Here is a 23,656-nt window from a genome sequence, read left to right as displayed (position 1 = left end):
TGGACTTTTTGCATTCAAATATTGCGCTCTTTATCTTTCCTGTCATCTTCCGAAAAAGCTATGTTTTCTTACACACACTCACGTAACGAATTGCAGATCCATACCCACTCTGGATCCTGTTGATAATAGTTCTACTACTGTTCATTATGACTTTGAAAATCCGATCTACCAAGCCGAGGATGGAAGTGAGGAAGATTGTGAAGTACCTGGAGAACTTGCCAGACTGGTATTGCAAGAAGAGAAGGCTATACAGCCGCATGAAGAGTCAATAGAAATTGTAAACCTGGGTACTGAAGTGGACAAGAAAGAAGTCAAAATAGGAGCAGGCTTGGAAAACAGTATTAAAGAAAGATTGATTCAGATGTTACATGACTATGTAGAGATTTTTGCTTGGTCTTATGAAGACATGCCAAGATTGGATACTGATATAGTAGTGCATCGTTTACCAACGAAGGAAGATTGTCGTCCTGTTAAGCAAAAGGTTCGCCGCATGCGTCCTGAAATGTCTGAGGAAATCAAAGCCGAGGTTATGAAACAATTTGATGCAGGTTTTCTGGCTGTTACTTCTTATCCTCAATGGGTTGCTAATGTGGTACCGGTACCGAAGAAGGATGGTAAGGTGCGAATGTGCGTCGATTACAGAGATTTGAATAAAGCGAGTCCCAAAGATGACTTTCCACTCCCGCACATTGATGTTCTGGTAGACAATACCGCTCAACACAAAGTATTCTCCTTCATGGATGGATTCTCGGGTTATAACCAGATCAAGATGGCTCCTGAAGACATGGAGAAAACTACGTTTGTGACGCAATGGGGCACTTTCTGTTACAAAGTAATGCCATTCGGTTTAAAGAATGCAGGGGCAACATACCAGCGTGCTATGGTGGTTTTGTTCCATGATATGATCCATCATGAAATAGAAGTATATGTGGATGACATGATAGCCAGATCTCATACTGAAGAAGAACATCTCGAGCATTTATACAAACTGTTCGAGAGGTTGAAGAAATACAAGTTGAGGTTGAACCCGAACAAATGCACCTTTGGAGTAAGATCCGGTAAACTCTTGGGCTTTATTGTCAGTGGTAAAGGAATTGAGGTTGACCCGGCTAAGGTGAGAGCTATTCAAGAAATGCCAGTTCCCCGTACAGATAAAGAAGTCAGAGGTTTCTTGGGACGTTTGAATTACATTGCCCGGTTTATCTCCCATTTGACCGCTACCTGCAAACCCATCTTCAAACTACTGAGGAAGAATCAAGAGATGATATGGAATGACGAATGTCAAGAAGCTTTTGACAAAATCAAGAAGTATCTCCAGGAACCTCCGATCCTGATACCACCAGTTGAAGGAAGACCTCTAATCATGTATTTGACCGTGTTAGAAAATTCAATGGGGTGTGCGTTGGGGCAACATGACGAGTCTGGTCGAAAAGAGCATGCCATATACTACCTGAGCAAAAAGTTTACCGACTGTGAAACAAGGTACTCGCTGCTCGAGAGAACTTGCTGTGCTTTGGCCTGGGCTGCTCGCCGACTAAGACAGTATATGTTGAACCATACCACTTTGTTGATTTCTAAGATGGATCCCATCAAATACATATTTGAGAAACCTGCCCTCTCCGGAAGAATAGCGAGATGGCAGATGATTTTAACAGAGTATGATATCCAGTATACTACCCAGAAAGCAATCAAAGGAAGCGTGCTGGCCGATCATTTGGCTCATCAAGCGGTGGATGATTACCAATCTATGAATTTTGAGTTCCCAGATGAGGATGTCATGCTTGTTACTGATTATGAAGAACCTGGACCGGATGAAGGACCCGAACTAGGATCCCGATGGACTATGGTTTTCGATGGATCTTCTAATGTGTTGGGCAATGGTGTTGGTGTTGTAATCGTTTCCCCCAAGGGTTGTCACACGCCTTTCACTGCTAGACTATGTTTCGATTGTACCAATAATATGGCCGAGTATGAAGCATGTATTTTGGGACTCAGAGCTGCTATAGACCTGAGAGTCAAGTTTTTAAGCGTATACGGAGACTCAGCCTTAGTAATCAGTCAGATCAAAGGAGAATGGGACACTAAACATCCGAATCTCATCCCTTATCGAGAGCGGGTGTTGACATTAATCCCATACTTTGAAGAGATTACATTCGAACACATTCCACGAGAGGAGAATCAGTTGGCAGACGCCTTGGCCACCATGTCAGCTATGTTCAGAGTCAGATGGGACAATGAAGCTCCCAGGATCACCATTGAACGACTAGATGAACCAGCATATTGTTATGAACTTAACGCTGATGAAGTAGAAGAGAAACCTTGGTTCCACGAAGTAAAAAGATATTTAGAAGCCCGGGAATACCCTGAAGGGGCGTCCATCAATGACAGAAAATTCCTGAGGAAGTTCTCCGCTAAATTCCTTTTGAGTAATGGAATATTATACAAACGTAATCATGATTCGACTTTGCTTCGTTGTGTGGATAAAAAGGAAGCAGAAAAGATTATGGAAGACATGCACGACGGTATTTTTGGGACTCACTCTAGTGGACATACAATGGCCAAGAAGATTCTGAGGTCAGGATATTATTGGTCCACCATGGAAGCTGATTGCCGCCATCACTCCAGAACTTGTCACAAGTGCCAGATCTATGCGGATAAAGTACATGTGCCTCCTGCTCCTTTAAACGTGTTGACAGCCCCTTGGCCCTTTGCAATGTGGGGCATTGATATGATTGGGGAGATTAAACCTACTGCTTCTAATGGACATCGTTTCATCCTTGTGGCTATTGACTACTTTACAAAGTGGGTAGAGGCAGCCTCATTTGCTTCTGTCACTAAGAATGTGGTGGCACGATTCATCAAGAATAATCTCATTTGTCGATATGGCATCCCTGAAAGAGTTATCACTGACAATGGCACCAATTTGAACAACAAAATGATTACTGAACTCTGCACGCAGTTCAAGATAAAGCACCATAACTCTTCTCCGTACCGGCCAAAGATGAACGGCGCCGTGGAGGCTGCTAATAAGAATATCAAGAAGATCATACAAAAGATGACAGTAACGTACAAAGACTGGCATGAGATGTTACCATTTGCTCTTCATGGTTATCGCACTTCAGTACGCACTTCGACAGGGGCAACTCCTTTCTCTTTAGTCTACGGAATGGAAGCCGTCTTACCGGTGGAAATTCAGATTCCCTCTCTAAGAATCATGAAAGAGGCAAGCTTAGATGAGGATGAATGGATTCAGACTCGACTCGATCAGATAAATTTGATTGATGAAAAGAGACTTGCGGCTGTTTGTCATGGGCAGATATATCAGAAGCGCATGACCCAGGCATTTAACAAAAAGGTCTAGAGACAGGTGTATCAAGTTGGCGACTTGGTGATCAAGCGTATCATTCTACCACAAGGTGATCCCAGGGGCAAATGGACTCCCACATACGAAGGGCCATTTGTAGTTAAGAAGGTATTCTCTGGTGGAGCCATGATACTTGCTACGATGGACGGCGAAGACTTCCCACATCCCGTGAACGCAGACATAGTAAAAAAATACTACGCATAAAAGAGACCCGCTAGGTCGACGTATCTAGGCAAAAGTAAGGGCATCCCGGCGAACTAAAAGGGTTCGGGCAAAAAATTAGGGATAAACATATAAAAATGTACACCCGGCAAGTCGAAAACCTGAAAAGGCGGCTTGGGCAAAAAAGGGTATCCTGGTGGACTGAAAACCTGAAAAGGTGGTCCAGGCAAAAATTAGGGATTAAAGCGTAAGACTATGTCCCGTTCTCAGTCAGCTTCAACCCAGTTCAAAGGACTGAACAAGCTAATCACTTCCATCCGACAGCAAGGGATGAGATACTTGAAGACATAATGACAGTGGCAGAATTAAAATCAACAGGGCTTTTCCTTCATAGCTTCTTCTTTGTTTTCTCGACAATTTCCTCTTACTAGGATTTTTGTCTCTTTGTCCATGAATTGCCTGTTTATAGGCCCTCTTTCGAAATCAATACAATTTTACTTCCTAAAAGATGATTTTGTTTTTAGTTTGTCTGTTTTGTTTGCGTAAACATCCATTGATTTAATTTGAATTAATATATGCATTTGAATATGATCAATGTTTACCAAAAATACATACATAAAATAGCAATATCAATTACTAAAAGACTTCAGGATCGAGAAAAAGGTCTAACCATGCTTTCCAACAAGTCCGATTGCTAATTCTATTCCCCAACAAAAACCAGCTATTTCCCAGAAGAGGTCGGCATCACCAGACAGACGGATCATCTCTTCCATCCCCAGTAGATATTCCCACCATCAGACAAGAATCAAGTATCCCCAGCTAAGAAAGGATCACCGATACCAGTATCTCCAACCAGAAGACTGAGATTTATTTCCTCAGTGGAGTCCTCGGGAAGAACTTTTCAGATGCATAATTCATTCATTACATCATTTCACAGCATACGCATGCATACATTGTTCGCATTTATTGTCAAAAGCATAAAACATCTCATGCATCATGACATGGCATGAAGCTAACTTTATTTTTCAGGTTAATTATCCTCCTAAGGATGGTATCTTTAAGCCCATCCCGGCCATTTATTGCAAATACAGCATCTACAAATACGGTCAGATACAGTCTAACGTACGGTTCATTCTGATTCAGCTCAACATACGACCCCTTCCACTCAGATACGATCTAACGGACGATCCATTCTGACCTTCAACTACCCCAATACGGTCTAACTTACGACCCAGTTGGACCCTTCATTTCTCAGAGACTACCTAGCATACGGTACATTCTGACGTGTAGCCTAGCATACGACTACCCCTCTCAGATACAGCCTAATGGACGGCTCATCTTGCAACTCAGATACGATCTAGCGTATGATCCATTCTGATATTTCATCCCCAGCGGAGTCACCGGCCTGATGGACAACTCATCTTGCAACTCAGATACGATCTAGCGTACGATCCATTCTGATATTTCATCCCCAGCGGAGTCACCGGCCTGATGGACAACTCATTCTGCAACTCAGATACGATCTAGCGCGCGATCCATTCTGATCTTTCATCCCCAGCGAAGTCACCCGCCTAATGAACAACTCACTATGCTATTCAGATACGATCTAGTGTATGATCCATTCTGATCCCTTATCCCCAGCAGTGTATGACACATTCTGACTCCACAGCGAAGTCGACAGCCGAATGGATGACTCGCCATACGGTCTAGCGTACGACCCGATATAACACCCATGTCTTCAGATATCGTTTAATGTACGACGCACTCTGAAGCTCTCATCATCAAACTACCTGGATGACATCTTTAAGCCCATCTCCATTAACAGGTGCAAAATTTTGGGCATTCTAATGTTCAATAATCTTCCACCTCCAGACCACGAATGGCACACTTACCATTCTAACTCTCTCGGTTCAAGAATCTTGAACAGGGGCAGCTGTCATACTCCAAAATTTGCCCGTTGATATTACAAGGAATTTTTCAAGGCACTCCGACTTATTCTGCAAGGTACTGATCTTAAAGGAACAAAAGCCCAGCTCACAACGGACTCAATCCAAAATGGCCCAAACAAACTTGCTCGCTAGGCGAGCAATTCCTTCGCCTAGCGAACCCTTTGTCATGACACTCGCCCCAGCGAAGCACCAAATCCAGAAAAAGCCCAAACTAACTTGCTCGCTAGGCGAGCAACTCCCTCTCCTAGCGAAGCTTGCGAACATCATAATTTTCGGGCTTCACTCTGAGCCCATTAGGTCACAACAAGAGCATTATAAATAGCCAAGCTTCAGTCAGAAAAAGACAGGACGAAAAACAGACGACGACGGACGGAAACCCTGGCATAGAAACCCTAAAGACTAGTCCAGAGAGGTCGAAGAAAAGAAACCCTGACGGCCGCTCATCCGCACCAAAGTTACCGCCATCCAACTCCACCCGATACCAAAAGCGATCTGCCAGTTCAGTGTTACAATTCAACTGCAACAGGTTTGCGCATCACTATTGTTTTATGCTTCCAAGTTGTAATCTCTAAATACATAATGCATCATAATCGAATTTTTGGATATGTAGTTAGATTTTGCATGTGAGTTTAAGTATGCCTGCCTATCCTGAATGTTTGACCATATTATTTTTGTAATTGAATACCATAAGGCTTGCAGCATGCTGAGATTATATTGTTCTGAAATTTAAAACCCGCAGACGCTCGCTAGCACATCGCTAAGCGAGCATGTAGCGAATATTCGCTAGGCCCTCGCTAGGCGAGGCAGAGGCGAACGTGACAGTCGCTAACATTTGGTTGTTATGTCCTATGCTTATCTGATCTATTCTATGTTAATTCTGCGTTGTTTGCCTGACATGCATACTGCTGTGTTCGTTTTGCGGTGTAATCCTCGATTGCACCCTGATTTGGTATTCTAACGCGTCTGCTGAATGTTGCAAAGGTTCACACACCCCAGGAAAAGATTGCTGTTTAGGTCTTCCACTTTATTTGTGGGAGACCCTTGTGGAGATTCACCCTGAATTACTCAATTGATTTTAATGTATTAATCTTATGGCATAGATCCCCCCTAAATTGCTTAATTGATCTTAATGTATTAATTTTAATGTGGGGGGGGGGGGGGGTTCCTCCTAATTATCTAATTGATTGTAAAATACGGCCTTTGAATATGTGATCTTGGACCTCTCTTCGTTGCCCTACGGTATAACGGTCATGTCCCGCGAATGTAGGGATACGCTTAGCAAAGACCCTTCGATTAAATCATCATAAAATAAATCATAGTCCTTCAGATGTTGCCTCGAATATATGATTTTCGTCCCTCGATGACCCTTCTGTGTAGCCTACGGTTAAATGATGATCGTCCCTTCGAATGCTAAGGTATCCTTACAACTGTTGCCTTCAATGACCAATCGACGACCCTACGATGACCCTTTTACATCCAAAGGATAAAACTACTTACTTCTCAATAGTAAGGACAGTTTTACCCTCATAAGGATAGGAAATGCCCATAAATACCTTGGGTAGGTATAACTCTTAATTGCTTACTCACAATTTAAAAATATTTTTTGCACTTCACAAATACTAGAAAACCACCACTTGGTATACATTCATACTAGAATCATTACTGAGTTATATTTTTCTAAACCATTTTCAAAACTAAACGAGATAACCACTTTGTATACATTCATACGAGAATCATTACAAAGTTAAATTCTCTTTTTTTTCAAAACATTTTCTAAACAATTCACGAACACTTTTTCAGACAAGAAAAATAATATAAGTGATCAAGCAATTAAGAGCCCATGGATAACCATGGATACAAAGGGTGCTAACACCTTCCCTTTGTATAATGTACCTCCCGAACCCAAAATCTAATTAAGGTCTTTCCTATTCTTTTCCACCTTTCCTTATTGGAAAAAAGAAAAGTCGGTGGCGAATCTTGCTATCCGCGACATTGCGATTAAAAGCAAAAACACATAAAGTCAGTTCACCGTATGACAGGTGGTAATTACTATGGTTTTGTTATTGTAGATGATTACTCTAGATTTTGTTGGATTATCTTTTTGCTTAGTAAAGATGAGACCTTTCCAAATTTCACATCTTTTGTAAAGATGTCACAAAGAAAACTAAGTTCAAACAATGCTTCTATTCAAAGCGACCATGGAGGTGAATTTGAAAAATGAAATCTTTGGGGATTATTTTGATAAATATGGCATTGAACATAATTTTTTTTCTCCAAGAACTCCACAATAAAATGGTGTTATGGAGCATAAAAATAAAATTATAAAGGAGTTGGCAAGAATTATGATCAATGAGAGTAGCCTACCAAAATATTTTTGGGTCGATGCTATTTGTACGACGTCTAATGTTTTAAGTAAGACAATTATTCATCCTATTTTTAAAATAACACCTTATGAACTATTAAAAGGTGGAAAGCTAAATTCAATCACATTTTGCTGTCTTTGGAATGTAAAGTTTTTGTCTTAAATAATGGTAAGGAAAACCTTGGAATGTTTGATGCAAAACCTGGCAAAGGTATCTTCCTTGGATACTCACAATCAAACAAAGCTTATAGAGTGTACAATAAGAGATTATTTACTGTTAAGGAGTTCGTGCATGTTACTTTTGATGAATCTTATCTGAGAAAAATCAAGAAAGATATTTCTTTTCATGATGCAAGTGTATCTTCAGAAGACATACTCAAAGACACCGAAAAAGGAATTGATCAACCTGAAGCTGTGAGACTTGAGGAGGAGGAAGATGACAATACTGAAAAGGATAAGGATTAGAGTCGAACTAAAGTGGATGTTCTTCCTTTGGATTGGATGTCTTTCAAGGACCATTCAAATGATAACATTTTTTGAGACATCACCGAATGCTTGACAACACACTCTAAGATAAGTAATTTTTGTTATCATGTTGCATTCGTTTAACAAATTTGAACCTAAAAACGTAAGCTTGGTAAGCTTGAAGAACATGAGCAAGAGTTCAGTTTCTTAGAGAAGCATAAGAAGATGATTAAGAAAGAAAATAACAGGGAAAAAGATGTGGACAAGAAGTCAATTTCTCTAATGGGTTGTATCTCTAAGTCCTCTACAAAAGATCAAGATGATGGTGGAACGAGTGATGATGACTATTGGAATAATGAGGAAATGGGGTTGTTTATTAAACGGTACCATAAGTTCATTAAAGAAAATTTAGTGAAGCACAAGAATCTCATCAACTATAGAAGAAAAGAAAAATCTTTAAAACAATATGAGAATTAAAAATAAAAATAAAAGGGTTCATGCTTCAATTGCGGAAAATTCAGTCATTATAAGCCGAATTGTCCATTTCTTAAGAAGGATAAATGAAAGGGTCAATACAAGAAGTCTAGCAAGCCTAGAAGAGTATTAATCGCTTGGGAAAGTGATAGTGAATCCACAAGTGAAAGTAGCTAAAGTGAAAGTCATGAAGAAGCAAATCTTTTCCTCATGACCCATCATCATAAGAAGAAAAATGTTGAATGTCTTGGCTCCATGGAGAGAATGTGGTTTATTGATAGTGGATGCTCAAGGCATATGATGAGTGAAATTTCCCTATTCATTGACTTCACGCCAAAGAAGAAGGGATTTGTGATCTACAAAGACAACAATAAGGGTGCAACACCTGGTAAAGGTAGTGTAGGTAATTCCTCTTCTACTAATATCTCTGACGTAATAGTTGTCGAAGGTCTTAAAAATAATCTGCTTAGCATTAGTTAACTATGCGACAAAGGATATAAAATATCTTTTACAAATATTTTTTCCTTAATTGAACACAATGAAAAGAAAGATTCCTCGTTTAAGGGCTTGAGGGTTAACAACATCTATATGCTTAACCAGAATGATGTATCATTAAGAAATACTGAGTGTTTAGTAACCCTGACTAAAGACTCTTGGTTATGGCATGGACGCTTAACACATGTCAACTTTGATATACTAAATAAAGTGGTTTCAAAGGATCTAGTTATCGTTCTACCGAAAATTAAGTTTTTAGAAGGCCACATATGTCATGCATGCCAAATAGAAAAGCAAACAAGGATCTATTTTAAATCCAAAAATATTGTTTCAACTTATAGACCTCTTGAGCTTCTCCATATGGATCTTTTTGGTCCTTCTAGGACAAAATGATTACGTGGTAATTACTATGGTTTTGTTATTGTAGATGATTACTCTAGATTTTGTTGGATTATCTTTTTGCGTAGTGAAGATGAGACCTTTCCAAATTTCACATCTTTTGTAAAGATGTCCCAAAGAAAACTAAGTTCAAACAATGCTTCTATTCAAAGCGATCATGGAGGTGAATTTGAAAAATGAAATCTTTGGGGATTATTTTGATAAATATGGCATTGAACATAAATTTTTTTCTCCAAGAACTCCACAATAAAATGGTGTTATGGAGCATAAAAATAAAATTATAAAGGAGTTTGCAAGAATTATGATCAATGAGAGTAGCCTACCAAAATATTTTTGGGTCGATGCTATTTGTACGACGTCTAATGTTTTAAGTAAGACAATTATTCATCCTATTTTTAAACCAACACCTTATGAACTCTAAAAGGTGGAAAGCTAAATTCAATCACATTTTGTTGTCTTTGGAATGTAAAGTTTTTGTCTTAAATAATGGTAAGGAAAACCTTGGAATGTTTGATGCAAAACCTGGCAAAGGTATCTTCCTTGGATACTCACAGTCAAACAAAGCTTATAGAGTGTACAATAAGAGATTATTTACTGTTAAGGAGTTCGTGCATGTTACTTTTGATGAATCTTATCTGAGAAAAATCAAGAAAGATATTTCTTTTCATGATGCAAGTGTATCTTCAGAAGACATACTCAAAGACACCGAAAAAGGAATTGATCAACCTGAAGCTGTGAGACTTGAGGAGGAGGAAGATGACAATCCTGAAAAGGATAAGGATGAGAGTCGAACTAAAGTGGATGATCTTCCTTTGGCTTGGATGTCTTCCAAGGACCATTCAATTGATAACATTTTTTGAGACATCACTGAATGCTCGACAACACGCTCTAAGATTAGTAATTTTTGTTATCACGTTGCATTCGTTTAATAATTTGAACCTTAAAACGTAAGCTTAGTAAGCTTGAAGAACATGAGCAAGAGTTCAATTACCTAGAGAAGCATAAACAGAAGATTAAGAAAGAAAATGACAGGGAAAAATATGTGGAAACGAAGTCAATTTCTCTAATGGGTTGTATCTCTAAGTCCTCTACAAAAGATCAAGATGATGGTGGAAAAAGTGATCTTGACTATTGGAATGATGAGGAAACGGGGTTGTTTGTTAAACAATACCATAAGTTCATTAAGGGAAATTTAGTGAAGCAAAAGAATCTAATCAACTATAGAAGAAAAGAAAAATCCTTAAACAATTATGAGAATAAGAAATAAAAATCAATGGGTTCATGCTTCAATTGCGGAAAAGTCGACCATTATAAGCCGAATTGTCCATTTCTTAAGAAGGATAAATGAAAGGGTCAATAAAAAAAGTCTAGCAAGCCTAGAAGAGTATTAATCGCTTGGGAAAGTGATAGTGAATCCACAAGTGAAAGTAGCTAAAGTGAAAGTCATGAAGAAGAAAATCTTTTCCTCATGACCCATCATCATAAGAAGAAAAATGTTGAATGCCTTGGCTCCATGGAGAGAATATGGTTTATTGATAGTGGACGCTCAAGGCATATGATGGGTGAAATTTCCCTATTCATTGACTTCACGCCAAAGAAGAAGGGATTTGGGATCTACAAAGACAACAATAAGGGTGCAACACCTGGTAAAGGTAGTGTAGGTAATTCCTCTTCTACTAATATCTCCGACGTAATACTTGTTGAAGGTCCTAAAAATAATCTGCTTAGCATTAGTTAACTATGCGACAAAGGATATAAACTATCTTTTACAAATATTTTTTCCATAATTGAACACAATGAAAAGAAAGATTACTCGTTTAAGGGCTTGAGGGTTAACAACATCTATATGCTTAACTAGAATGATTTATTATTAACAAATACTGAGTGTTTAGTAACCCTGACTGAAGACTCTTGCTTATGGCATGGACGCTTAACACACGTCAACTTTGATATACTAAATAAATCGGTTTCAAAGGATCTAGTTATCGTTCTACCAAAAATTTAGTTTTCAAAAGACAACATATGTGATGCATGCCGAATAGAAAAGCAAACAAGGATCTATTTTAAATCCAAAAATATTGTTTCAACTTATAGACCCCTTGAGCTTCTCCATATGGATCTTTTTGGTCCTTCTAGGACAAAATGATCAGGTGGTAATTACTATGGTTTTGTTGTTGTAGATGATTACTCTAGATTTTGTTGGATTAACTTTTTGCGTAGTAAAGATGAGACCTTTCCAAATTTCACATCTTTTGTAAAGATGTTCCAAAGAAAACTAAGTTCAAACAATGTTTCTATTCAAACTGATCATGAAGGTGAATTTGAAAAATGAAATCTTTGGGGATTATTTTGATAAACATGGCATTGAACATAATTTTTCTTCTCCAAGAACTCCACAATAAAATGGTGTTATGGAGCATAAAAATAAAATTTTAGAGGAGTTGGCAAGAACTATGATCAATGAGAGTAGCCTACCAAAATATTTTTGGGTCGATGCAATTTGTACGACGTCTTATGTTTTAAGTAAGACAATTATTCATCCTATTTTTAAAATAACACCTTATGAACTATTAAAAGGTGGAAAGCTAAATTCATCACATTTTGTTGTCTTTGGAATGTAAAGTTTTTGTCTTAAATAATGGTAAGGAAAACCTTGGAAAGTTTGATGCAAAATCTGGCAAAGGTATCTTCTTTGGATACTCACAGTCAAACAAAGCTTATAGAGTGTACAATAAGAGATTATTTACTATTGAGGAGTTCGTGCAGGTTACTTTTGATGAATCTTATCTGAGAAATAGCAAGCCTAGAAGAGTATTAATCGCTTGGGAAAGTGATAGTGAATCCCCAAGTGAAAGTAGCTAAACTGAAAGTCACGAAGAAGAAAATCTTTTCCTCATGACCCATCATCATAAGAAGAATTTTTTTGAATGTCTTGGCTCCATGGAGAGAATGTGGTTTATTGATAGTGGATGCTCAAGGCATATGATGGGTGAAGTTTCCCTATTCATTGACTTCACGCCAAAGAAGAAGGGATTTGTGATCTACAAAGACAACAATAAGGGTGCAACACCTGGTAAAGGTAGTGTAGGTAATTCCTCTTCTACTAATATCTCTGACGTAATACTTGTTAAAGGTCTTAAACATAATCTGGTTAGCATTAGTTAACTATGCGACAAAGGATATAAAAAATCTATTACAAATAGTTTTTCCTTAATTGAACACAATGAAAAGAAGGATTACTCGTTTAAGGGCTTGCGGGTTAACAACACCTATATGCTTAACTTCAATGATGTATCATTAACAAATACTGAGTGTTTAGTAACCATGAGTGAAGACTCTTGGTTATGGCATGGACGCTTCACACACGTCAACTTTAATAGACTAAATAAAGTGGTTTCAAAGGATCTAGTTATCGTTCTACTGAAAATTAAATTTTCAAAAGACCACATATATGATGTATGCCAAATCGAAAAACAAACAAGGATCTATTTTAAATACAAAAATATTGTTTCAACTTATAGACCCCTTGAGCTTCTCCATATGGATCTTTTTGGTCCTTCTAGGACAAAATGATTAGGTGGTAATTTCTATTGTTTTGTTATTGTAGATGATTACTCTAGATTTTGTTGGATTATCTTTTTGCGTAGTAAAGATGAAACCTTTACAAATTTCACATCTTTTGTGAAGATGTCCCAAAGAAAACTAAGTTCAAACACGGTTTCTATTCAAAGCTATCATGGAGGTGAATTTGAAAAATGACATCTTTGAGGATTATTTTGATAAATATGGCGTTGAACATAATTTTTCTTCTCCAAGAACTCCACAATAAAATGGTGTTATGGAGCATAAAAATAAAATTTTAGAGGTGTTGGCAAGAACTATGATCAATGAGAGTAGTCTACAAAAATGTTTTTGGGTCGATGCTATTTGTACGACGTCTTATGTTTTTAATAAGACGATTATTCGTCCTATTTCGAAAAAAACACCTTATGAACTATTAAAAGGTGGAAAGCCAAATTCATCACATTTTGTTGTCTTTGGAATGTAAAGTTTTTGTCTTTAATAATGGTAAGGAAAACCTTGGAAAGTTTGATGCAAAATCTGGCAAAGGTATCTTCCTTGGATACTCACAGTCAAACAAAGCTTATAGAGTGTACAATAAGAGATTATTTACTGTTGACGAGTTGGTGCAGGTAACTTTTGATGAATCTTATCTGAGAAATATCAAGAAAGATATTTCTTTTCATGATGCAGGTGTATCTTCAGAAGACATACTCAAAGACACCGAAAAAGGAATTGATCAACCTGAAGCTATGAAACTTGAGGAGGAGGAAGATGACAATCCTGAAAAGGATAAGGATGAGAGTCGAACTAAAGTGGATGATCTTCCTTTGGTTTGGATGTCTTCCAAGGACCATTCAATTGAGAACATTTTTTTAGACATCACTGAATGCTCGACAACACGCTCTAAGATAAGTAATTTTTGTTATCACGTTGCATTCGTTTAATAATTTGAACCTAAAAACATAAGCTTGGTAAGCTTGAAGAACATGAGCAAGAGTTCATTTTTTTAGAGAAGCATAAGAAGAAGATTAAGAAAGAAAATAACAGGGAAAAAGATGTGGACAAGAAGTCAATTTCTCTAATGGGTTGTATCTCTAAGTCCTCTACAAAAGATCAAGATGATGGTGGAAAAAGTGATCTTGACTATTGGAATGATGAGGAAACGGGGTTGTTTGTTAAACGGTACCATAAGTTCATTAAGGGAAATTGAGTGAAGCACAAGAATCTCATCAACTATAGAAGAAAAGAAAAATCCTTAAACAAATATGAGAATAAGAAATAAAAGTCAAAGGCTTCATGCTTCAATTGCGGAAAAGTCGGTCATTATAAGCCGAATTGTCCATTTCTTAAGAAGGATAAATGAAAGGGTCAATACAAGAAGTCTAGCAAGCCTAGAAGAGTATTAATCCCTTGGGAAAGTGATAGTGAATCCCCAAGTGAAAGTAGCTAAAGTGAAAGTCATGAAGAAGCAAATCTTTTCCTCATGACCCATCATCATAAGAAGAATTTTTTTGAATGTCTTGGCTCCATGGAGAGAATGTGGTTTATTGATAGTGGATGCTCAAGGCATATGATGGGTGAAGTTTCCCTATTCATTGACTTCACGCCAAAGAAGAAGGGATTTGTGATCTACAAAGACAACAATAAGGGTGCAACACCTGGTAAAGGTAGTGTAGGTAATTCCTCTTCTACTAATATCTCTGACGTAATACTTGTTGAAGGTCTTAAACATAATCTGCTTAGCATTAGTTAACTATGCGACAAAGGATATAAAAAACTCTTTTACAAATAGTTTTTCCTTAATTGAACACAATGAAAAGAAGGATTACTCGTTTAAGGGCTTGAGGGTTAACAACACCTATATGCTTAACTTCAATGATGTATCATTAACAAATACTGAGTGTTTAGTAACCATGAGTGAAGACTCTTGGTTATGGCATGGACGCTTCACACACGTCAACTTTAATAGACTAAATAAAGTGGTTTCAAAGGATCTAGTTATCGTTCTACTGAAAATTAAGTTTTCAAAACACCACATATATGATGTATGCCAAATCAAAAAACAAACAAGGATCTATTTTAAATACAAAAATATTGTTTCAACTTATAGACCCCTTGAGCTTCTCCATATGGATCTTTTTGGTCCTTCTAGGACAAAATGATTAGGTGGTAATTTCTATTGTTTTGTTATTGTAGATGATTACTCTAAATTTGTTATTGTAGATGAAACCTTTACAAATTTCACATCTTTTGTGAAGATGTCCCAAAGAAAACTAAGTTCAAACACGGTTTCTATTCAAAGCTATCATGGAGGTGAATTTGAAAAATGACATCTTTGAGGATTATTTTGATAAATTTGGCGTTGAACAAAATTTTTCTTCTCCAAGAACTCCACAATAAAATGGTGTTATCGAGCATAAAAATAAAATTTTAGAGGAGTTGGCAAGAACTATGATCCATGAGAGTAGTCTACAAAAATATTTTTGGGTCGATGCTATTTGTACGACGTCTTATGTTTTTAATAAGACGATTATTCGTCCTATTTCGAAAAAAACACCTTATGAACTATTCAAAGGTAGAAAGCCAAATTCATCACATTTTCATGTCTTCGGATGCAAATGTTTTTGTCTTAAATAATGGCAAGGAAAACCTTGGAAAGTTTGATGCAAAATCTAGGAAAGGTATCTTCCTTGGATACTCACAGTCAAACAAAGCTTATAGAGTGTACAATAAGAGATTATTTACAGTTGAGGAGTTCGTGCATGTTACTTTTGATGAATCTTATCTGAGAAATATCAAGAAAGATATTTCTTTTCATGATGCAAGTGTATCTTCAGAAGACATATTCAAAGACACCGAAAAAGGAATTGATCAACCTGAAGCGGTGAAACTTGAGGAGGAGGAAGATGACAATCCTGAAAAGGATAAGGATGAGAGTCGAACCAAAGTGGATGATCTTCCTTTGGCTTGGATTCCTTTCAAGGAACATTCAATTGATAACATTTTTTGAGACATCACTGAATGCTCGACAACACGCTCTAAGATAAGTAACTTTTGTTATCACGTTGCATTCGTTTAACAATTTGAACCTAAAAACGTAAGCATCGTAAGCTTGAAGAACATGAGCAAGAGTTCATTTTCTTAGAGAATCATAAGAAGAAGATTAAGAAAGAAAATAACAGGGAAAAAGATGTGGAAAAGAAGTCAATTTCTGTAATGGGTTGTATCTCTACGTCCTTTACAAAAGATCAAGATGATGGAGGAACAAGTGATGATGACTATTGGAATGATGAGGAAACGGGGTTGTTTTTTAAATAGTACCATAAGTTCATTAACGGGAAATTGAGTGAAGCACAAGAATCTCATCTACTATAGAAGAAAATAAAAATCCTTAAACAAAAATGAGAATAAGAAATAAAAATCAAAGGCTTCATGCTTCAATTGCGGAAATGTCGGTCTTTATAAGCCGAATTGTCCATTTCTTAAGAAGGATAAATGATAGGGTCAATACAAGAAGTCTAGCAAGCCTAGAAGAGTATTAATCGCTTGGGAAAGTGATAGTGAATACACAAGTGAAAGTAGCTAAAGTGAAAGTCATGAAGAAGCCAATCTTTTCCTCATGACCCATCATCATAAGAAGAAAAATGTTGAATGTCTTGTCTCCATGGAGAGAATGTGGTTTATTGATAGTGGATGCTCAAGGCATATGATGGGTGAAATTTCCCTATTCATTGACTTCACGCCAAAGAAGAAGGGATTTGTGATCTACAAAGACAACAATAAGGGTGCAACACATGGTAAAGGTAGTGTAGGTAATTCCTCTTCTACTAATATCTCTGACGTAATACTTGTAGAAGGTCTTAAACATAATCTGCTTAGCATTAGTTAACTATACGACAAAGGATATAAAAAATCTTTTAAAAATATTTTTTCCTTAATTGAACACAATGAAAAGAAGGATTACTCGTTTAAGGGCTTGAGGGTTAACAACATCTATATGCTTAACTAGAATGATGTATCATTAACGAATACTGAGTGTTTAGTAACCATGAGTGAAGACTCCTGGTTATGGCATGGACGCTTCACACACGTCAACTTTGATATACTAAATAAAGTGGTTTCAAAGGATCTAGTTATCGTTCTACTGAAAATTAAGTTTTCAAAAGACCACATATATGATGTATGCCAAATCGAAAAGCAAAAAGGGATCTTTTTGGTCCTTCTAGGACAAAATGGATTAGGTGGTAATTTCTATGGTTTTGTTATTGTAGATGATTACTCTAGATTTTGTTGGATTATCTTTTTGCATAGTAAGGATGAGACCTTTCCAAATTTCACATCTTTTGTGAAGATGTCCCAAAGAAAACTAAGTTCAAACATTGTTTCTATTCAAAGCGATCATGGAGGTGAATTTGAAAAATGACATCTTTGAGGATTATTTTGATAAATATGGCGTTGAACATAATTTTTCTTCTCCAAGAACTCCACAATAAAATGGTGTTATGGAGCATAAAAGTAAAATTTTAGGGGAGTTGGCAAGAACTATGATCAATGAGAGTAGTCTACAAAAATATTTTTGGGTCGATGCTATTTGTACGACGTCTTATGTTTTTAATAAGACGATTATTCGTCCTATTTTGAAAAAAAACACCTTATGAACTATTAAAAGGTAGAAAGCCAAATTCATCACATTTTCATGTCTTCGGATGCAAATGTTTTTGTCTTAAATAATGGCAAGGAAAACCTTGGAAAGTTTAATGCAAAATCTGGGAAAGGTATCTTCCTTGGATACTCACAGTCAAACAAAGCTTATAAAGTGTACAATAAGAGATTATTTACTGTTGAGGAGTTCGTGCATGTTACTTTTGATGAATCTTATCTGAGAAATATCAAGAAAGATATTTATTTTCATGATGCAAGCGTATCTTCAGAAGACATATTCAAAGACACCGAAAAAGGAATTGATCAACCTGAAACGGTGAAACTTGAGGAGGAGGAAGATGACAATCCTGAAAAGGATAAGGATGAGAGTCGAACCAAAGTGGACGATCTTCCTTTGGCTTGGATGCCTTTCAAGGACCATTTAATTGATAACATTTTTTGAGACATCACTGAATGCTCGACAACACGCTCTAAGATAAGTAATTTTTGTTATCACGTTGCATTCGTTTAACAATTTGAACCTAAAAACGTAAGCTTGGTAAGCTTGAAGAACATGAGCAAGAGTTCATTTTCTTAGAGAAGCATAAGAAGAAGATTAAGAAAGAAAATAATAGGGAAAAAGATGTGGAAAAGAAGTCAATTTCTCTAATGGGTTGTATCTCTACGTCCTTTACAAAAGATCAAGATGATGGCAGAACAAGTGATGATGACTATTGGAATGATGAGGAAACGGGGTTGTTTTTTAAATGGTACCATAAGTTCATTAAGGGAAATTGAGTGAAGCACAAGAATCTCATCTACTATAGAAGAAAATAAAATCCTTAAGCAAATATGAGAATAAGAAATAAAAATCAAAGGGTTCATGCTTCAATTACGGAAAAGTCGGTCATTATAAGCCGAATTGTCCATTTCTTAAGAAGGATAAATGAAAGGGTCAATACAAGAAGTCTAGCAAGCCTAGAAGAGTATTAATCGCTTGGGAAAGTGATAGTGAATCCCCAAGTGAAAGTAGCTAAAGTGAAAGTCATGAAGAAGCAAATCTTTTCCTCATGACCCATCGTCATAAGAAGAAAAATGTTGAATATCTTTGCTCCATGGAGAGAATGTGGTTTATTGATAGTGGATGCTCAAGGCATATGATGGGTGAAGTTTCCCTATTCATTGACTTCATGCAAAAGAAGAAGGGATTTGTGATCTACAAAGACAACAATAAGGGTGCAACACCTGGTAAAGGTAGTGTAGGTAATTCCTCTTCTACTAATATCTCTGATGTAAAACTTGTTGAAGGTCTTAAAAATAATCTGCTTAGCATTAGTTAACTATGCGACAAAGGATATAAAATATCTTTTACAAATATATTTTCCATAATTGAACACAATGAAAAGAAAGATTACTCGTTTAAGGGCTTGAGGGTTAAGAACATTTATATGCTTAACTAGAACGATGTATCATTAACAAATACTGAGTGTTTAGTAACCCTGACTAAAGACTCTAAGTTATGGCATGGACGCTTCACACATGTCAACTTTAATATACTAAATAAAGTGGTTTCAAAGGATCTAGTTATCGTTCTACCGAAAATTAAGTTTTCAAAAGACCACATATGTGATGCATGCCAAATCGAAAAGCAAACAAGGATCTATTTTAAATCCAAAAATATTGTTTCAACTTATAGACCCCTTGAGCTTCTCCATATGGATATTTATGGTCCTTCTAGGACAAAAGGATTATGTGGTAATTACTATGGTTTTGTTATTGTAGATGATTACTCTAGATTTTATTGGATTATCTTTTTGCATAGTAAGGATGAGACCTTTCCAAATTTCACATCTTTTGTGGAGATGTCCCAAAGAAAACTAAGTTCAAACATTGTTTCTATTCAAAGCGATCATGGAGGTGAATTTGAAAAATGACATCTTTGAGGATTATTTTGATAAATATGGCGTTGAACATAATTTTTCTTCTCCAAGAACTCCACAATAAAATGGTGTTATGGAGCATAAAAGTAAAATTTTAGGGGAGTTGGCAAGAACTATGATCAATGAGAGTAGTCTACAAAAATATTTTTGGGTCGATGCTATTTGTACGACGTCTTATGTTTTTAATAAGACGATTATTCGTCCTATTTTGAAAAAAAACACCTTATGAACTATTAAAAGGTAGAAAGCCAAATTCATCACATTTTCATGTCTTCGGATGCAAATGTTTTTATCTTAAATAATGGCAAGGAAAACCTTGGAAAGTTTAATGCAAAATCTGGGAAAGGTATCTTCCTTGGATACTCACAGTCAAACAAAGCTTATAAAGTGTACAATAAGAGATTATTTACTGTTGAGGAGTTCGTGCATGTTACTTTTGATGAATCTTATCTGAGAAATATCAAGAAAGATATTTATTTTCATGATGCAAGCGTATCTTCAGAAGACATATTCAAAGACACCGAAAAAGGAATTGATCAACCTGAAGCGGTGAAACTTGAGGAGGAGGAAGATGACAATCCTGAAAAGGATAAGGATGAGAGTCGAACCAAAGTGGATGACCTTCCTTTGGCTTGGATGCCTTTCAAGGACCATTTAATTGATAACATTTTTTGAGACATCACTGAATGCTCGACAACACGCTCTAAGATAAGTAATTTTTGTTATCACGTTGCATTCGTTTAACAATTTGAACCTAAAAACGTAAGCTTGGTAAGCTTGAAGAACATGAGCAAGAGTTCATTTTCTTAGAGAAGCATAAGAAGAAGATTAAGAAAGAAAATAACAGGGAAAAAGATGTGGAAAAGAAGTCAATTTCTCTAATGGGTTGTATCTCTACGTCCTTTACAAAAGATCAAGATGATGGCAGAACAAGTGATGATGACTATTGGAATGATGAGGAAACGGGGTTGTTTTTTAAATGGTACCATAAGTTCATTAAGGGAAATTGAGTGAAGCACAAGAATCTCATCTACTATAGAAGAAAATAAAAATCCTTAAGCAAATATGAGAATAAGAAATAAAAATCAAAGGGTTCATGCTTCAATTACGGAAAAGTCGGTCATTATAAGCCGAATTGTCCATTTCTTAAGAAGGATAAATGAAAGGGTCAATACAAGAAGTCTAGCAAGCCTAGAAGAGTATTAATCGCTTGGGAAAGTGATAGTGAATCCCCAAGTGAAAGTAGCTAAAGTGAAAGTCATGAAGAAGCAAATCTTTTCCTCATGACCCATCGTCATAAGAAGAAAAATGTTGAATATCTTTGCTCCATGGAGAGAATGTGGTTTATTGATAGTGGATGCTCAAGGCATATGATGGGTGAAGTTTCCCTATTCATTGACTTCACGCCAAAGAAGAAGGGATTTGTGACCTACAAAGACAACAATAAGGGTGCAACACCTGGTAAAGGTAGTGTAGGTAATTCCTCTTCTACTAATATCTCTGATGTAAAACTTGTTGAAGGTCTTAAAAATAATCTGCTTAACATTAGTTAACTATGCGACAAAGGATATAAAATATCTTTTACAAATATATTTTCCATAATTGAACACAATGAAAAGAAAGATTACTCGTTTAAGGGCTTGAGGGTTAAGAACATCTATATGCTTAACTAGAATGATGTATCATTAACAAATACTGAGTGTTTAGTAACCCTGACTAAAGACTCTAAGTTATGGCATGGACGCTTCACACATGTCAACTTTAATATACTAAATAAAGTGGTTTCAAAGGATCTAGTTATCGTTCTACCGAAAATTAAGTTTTCAAAAGACCACATATGTGATGCATGCCAAATCGAAAAGCAAACAAGGATCTATTTTAAATCCAAAAATATTGTTTCAACTTATAGACCCCTTGAGCTTCTCCATATGGATATTTATGGTCCTTCTAGGACAAAATGATTATGTGGTAATTACTATGGTTTTGTTATTGTAGATGATTACTCTAGATTTTATTGGATTATCTTTTTGCATAGTAAGGATGAGACCTTTCCAAATTTCACATCTTTTGTGAAGATGTCCCAAAGAAAACTAAGTTCAAACATTGTTTCTATTCAAAGCGATCATGGAGGTGAATTTGAAAAATGACATCTTTGAGGATTATTTTGATAAATATGGCGTTGAACATAATTTTTCTTCTCCAAGAACTCCACAATAAAATGGTGTTATGGAGCATAAAAATAAAATTTTAGGGGAGTTGGCAAGAACTATGATCAATGAGAGTAGTCTACAAAAATATTTTTGGGTCGATGCTATTTGTACGACGTCTTATGTTTTTAATAAGACGATTATTCGTCCTATTTTGAAAAAAAACACCTTATAAACTATTAAAAGGTAGAAAGCCAAATTCATCACATTTTCATGTCTTCGGATGCAAATGTTTTTGTCTTAAATAATGGCAAGGAAAACCTTGGAAAGTTTAATGCAAAATCTGGGAAAGGTATCTTCCTTGGATACTCACAGTCAAACAAAGCTTATAAAGTGTACAATAAGAGATTATTTACTGTTGAGGAGTTCGTGCATGTTACTTTTGATGAATCTTATCTGAGAAATATCAAGAAAGATATTTATTTTCATGATGCAAGCGTATCTTCAGAAGACATATTCAAAGACACCGAAAAAGGAATTGATCAACCTGAAGCGGTGAAACTTGAGGAGGAGGAAGATGACAATCCTGAAAAGGATAAGGATGAGAGTCGAACCAAAGTGGATGATCTTCCTTTGGCTTGGATGCCTTTCAAGGACCATTCAATTGATAACATTTTTTGAGACATCACTGAATGCTCGACAACACGCTCTAAGATAAGTAATTTTTGTTATCACGTTGCATTCGTTTAACAATTTGAACCTAAAAACGTAAGCTTGGTAAGCTTGAAGAACATGAGCAAGAGTTCATTTTCTTAGAGAAGCATAAGAAGAAGATTAAGAAAGAAAATAACAGGGAAAAAGATGTGGAAAAGAAGTCAATTTCTCTAATGGGTTGTATCTCTACGTCCTTTACAAAAGATCAAGATGATGGCAGAACAAGTGATGATGACTATTGGAATGATGAGGAAACGGGGTTGTTTTTTAAATGGTACCCTAAGTTCATTAAGGTAAATTGAGTGAAGCACAAGAATCTCATCTACTATAGAAGAAAATAAAAATCCTTAAGCAAATATGAGAATAAGAAATAAAAATCAAAGGGTTCATGCTTCAATTACGGAAAAGTCGGTCATTATAAGCCGAATTGTCCATTTCTTAAGAAGGATAAATGAAAGGGTCAATACAAGAAGTCTAGCAAGCCTAGAAGAGTATTAATCGCTTGGGAAAGTGATAGTGAATCCCCAAGTGAAAGTAGCTAAAGTGAAACTCATGAAGAAGCAAATCTTTTCCTCATGACCCATCGTCATAAGAAGAAAAATGTTGAATATCTTTGCTCCATGGAGATAATGTGGTTTATTGATAGTGGATGCTCAAGGCATATGATGGGTGAAGTTTCCCTATTCATTGACTTCACGCCAAAGAAGAAGGGATTTGTGATCTACAAAGACAACAATAAGGGTGCAACACCTGGTAAAGGTAGTTTAGGTAATTCCTCTTCTACTAATATCTCTGATGTAAAACTTGTTGAAGGTCTTAAAAATAATCTGCTTAGTATTAGTTAACTATGCGACAAAGGATATAAAATATCTTTTACAAATATATTTTCCATAATTGAACACAATGAAAAGAAAGATTACTCGTTTAAGGGCTTGAGGGTTAACAACATCTATATGCTTAACTAGAATGATGTATCATTA

General features: G+C 36.3%; 2 protein-coding genes across 2 annotated transcripts; both read left to right on the top strand.

The window, feature by feature from the left end:
* The first annotated feature begins 9,031 nt into the window (after positions 1–9,031).
* Positions 9,032–10,937, top strand: LOC127079674 (uncharacterized). The gene is made up of 4 exons (XM_051020057.1): positions 9,032–9,179; positions 9,699–9,833; positions 10,142–10,467; positions 10,623–10,937. Exons 1-4 carry the CDS (start codon positions 9,032–9,034, stop codon positions 10,935–10,937), a joined length of 924 nt encoding a protein of 307 aa, XP_050876014.1.
* A 1,673-nt stretch (positions 10,938–12,610) lies between these two features.
* On the top strand, positions 12,611–14,444 carry LOC127079673 (uncharacterized). Its single transcript, XM_051020056.1, has 4 exons — positions 12,611–12,758; positions 13,278–13,412; positions 13,721–14,064; positions 14,202–14,444. The coding sequence occupies exons 1-4, from the start codon at positions 12,611–12,613 to the stop codon at positions 14,442–14,444; spliced, it is 870 nt and encodes a 289-aa protein (XP_050876013.1).
* The last annotated feature ends 9,212 nt before the right edge of the window (positions 14,445–23,656 follow it).

Source organism: Lathyrus oleraceus, chromosome 5 (assembly GCF_024323335.1).
Source record: "Lathyrus oleraceus cultivar Zhongwan6 chromosome 5, CAAS_Psat_ZW6_1.0, whole genome shotgun sequence".
In the NCBI taxonomy this organism is placed as follows: Eukaryota; Viridiplantae; Streptophyta; class Magnoliopsida; order Fabales; family Fabaceae; genus Lathyrus; species Lathyrus oleraceus.
This window is presented reverse-complemented; position numbering and strand designations above follow the sequence as displayed.

Excerpts from the sequence above, each read along its gene's own strand:
- LOC127079674 (XM_051020057.1), top strand. The coding sequence starts at position 9,032 with ATGGAGAGAATGTGGTTTATTGATAGTGGATGCTCAAGGCATATGATG. Across the intron at positions 9,834-10,141 it reads TATTCAAAGCGATCATGGAG|TTTTTGTCTTAAATAATGGT; the intron begins GTGAATTTGAAA and ends TGGAATGTAAAG. Across the intron at positions 10,468-10,622 it reads AGGATGAGAGTCGAACTAAA|CTTAGTAAGCTTGAAGAACA; the intron begins GTGGATGATCTT and ends TTAAAACGTAAG.
- LOC127079673 (XM_051020056.1), top strand. The coding sequence starts at position 12,611 with ATGGAGAGAATGTGGTTTATTGATAGTGGATGCTCAAGGCATATGATG. Across the intron at positions 12,759-13,277 it reads ACCTGGTAAAGGTAGTGTAG|ATGATTACTCTAGATTTTGT; the intron begins GTAATTCCTCTT and ends TTGTTATTGTAG. Across the intron at positions 14,065-14,201 it reads AAGTGGATGATCTTCCTTTG|CTTGGTAAGCTTGAAGAACA; the intron begins GTTTGGATGTCT and ends TAAAAACATAAG.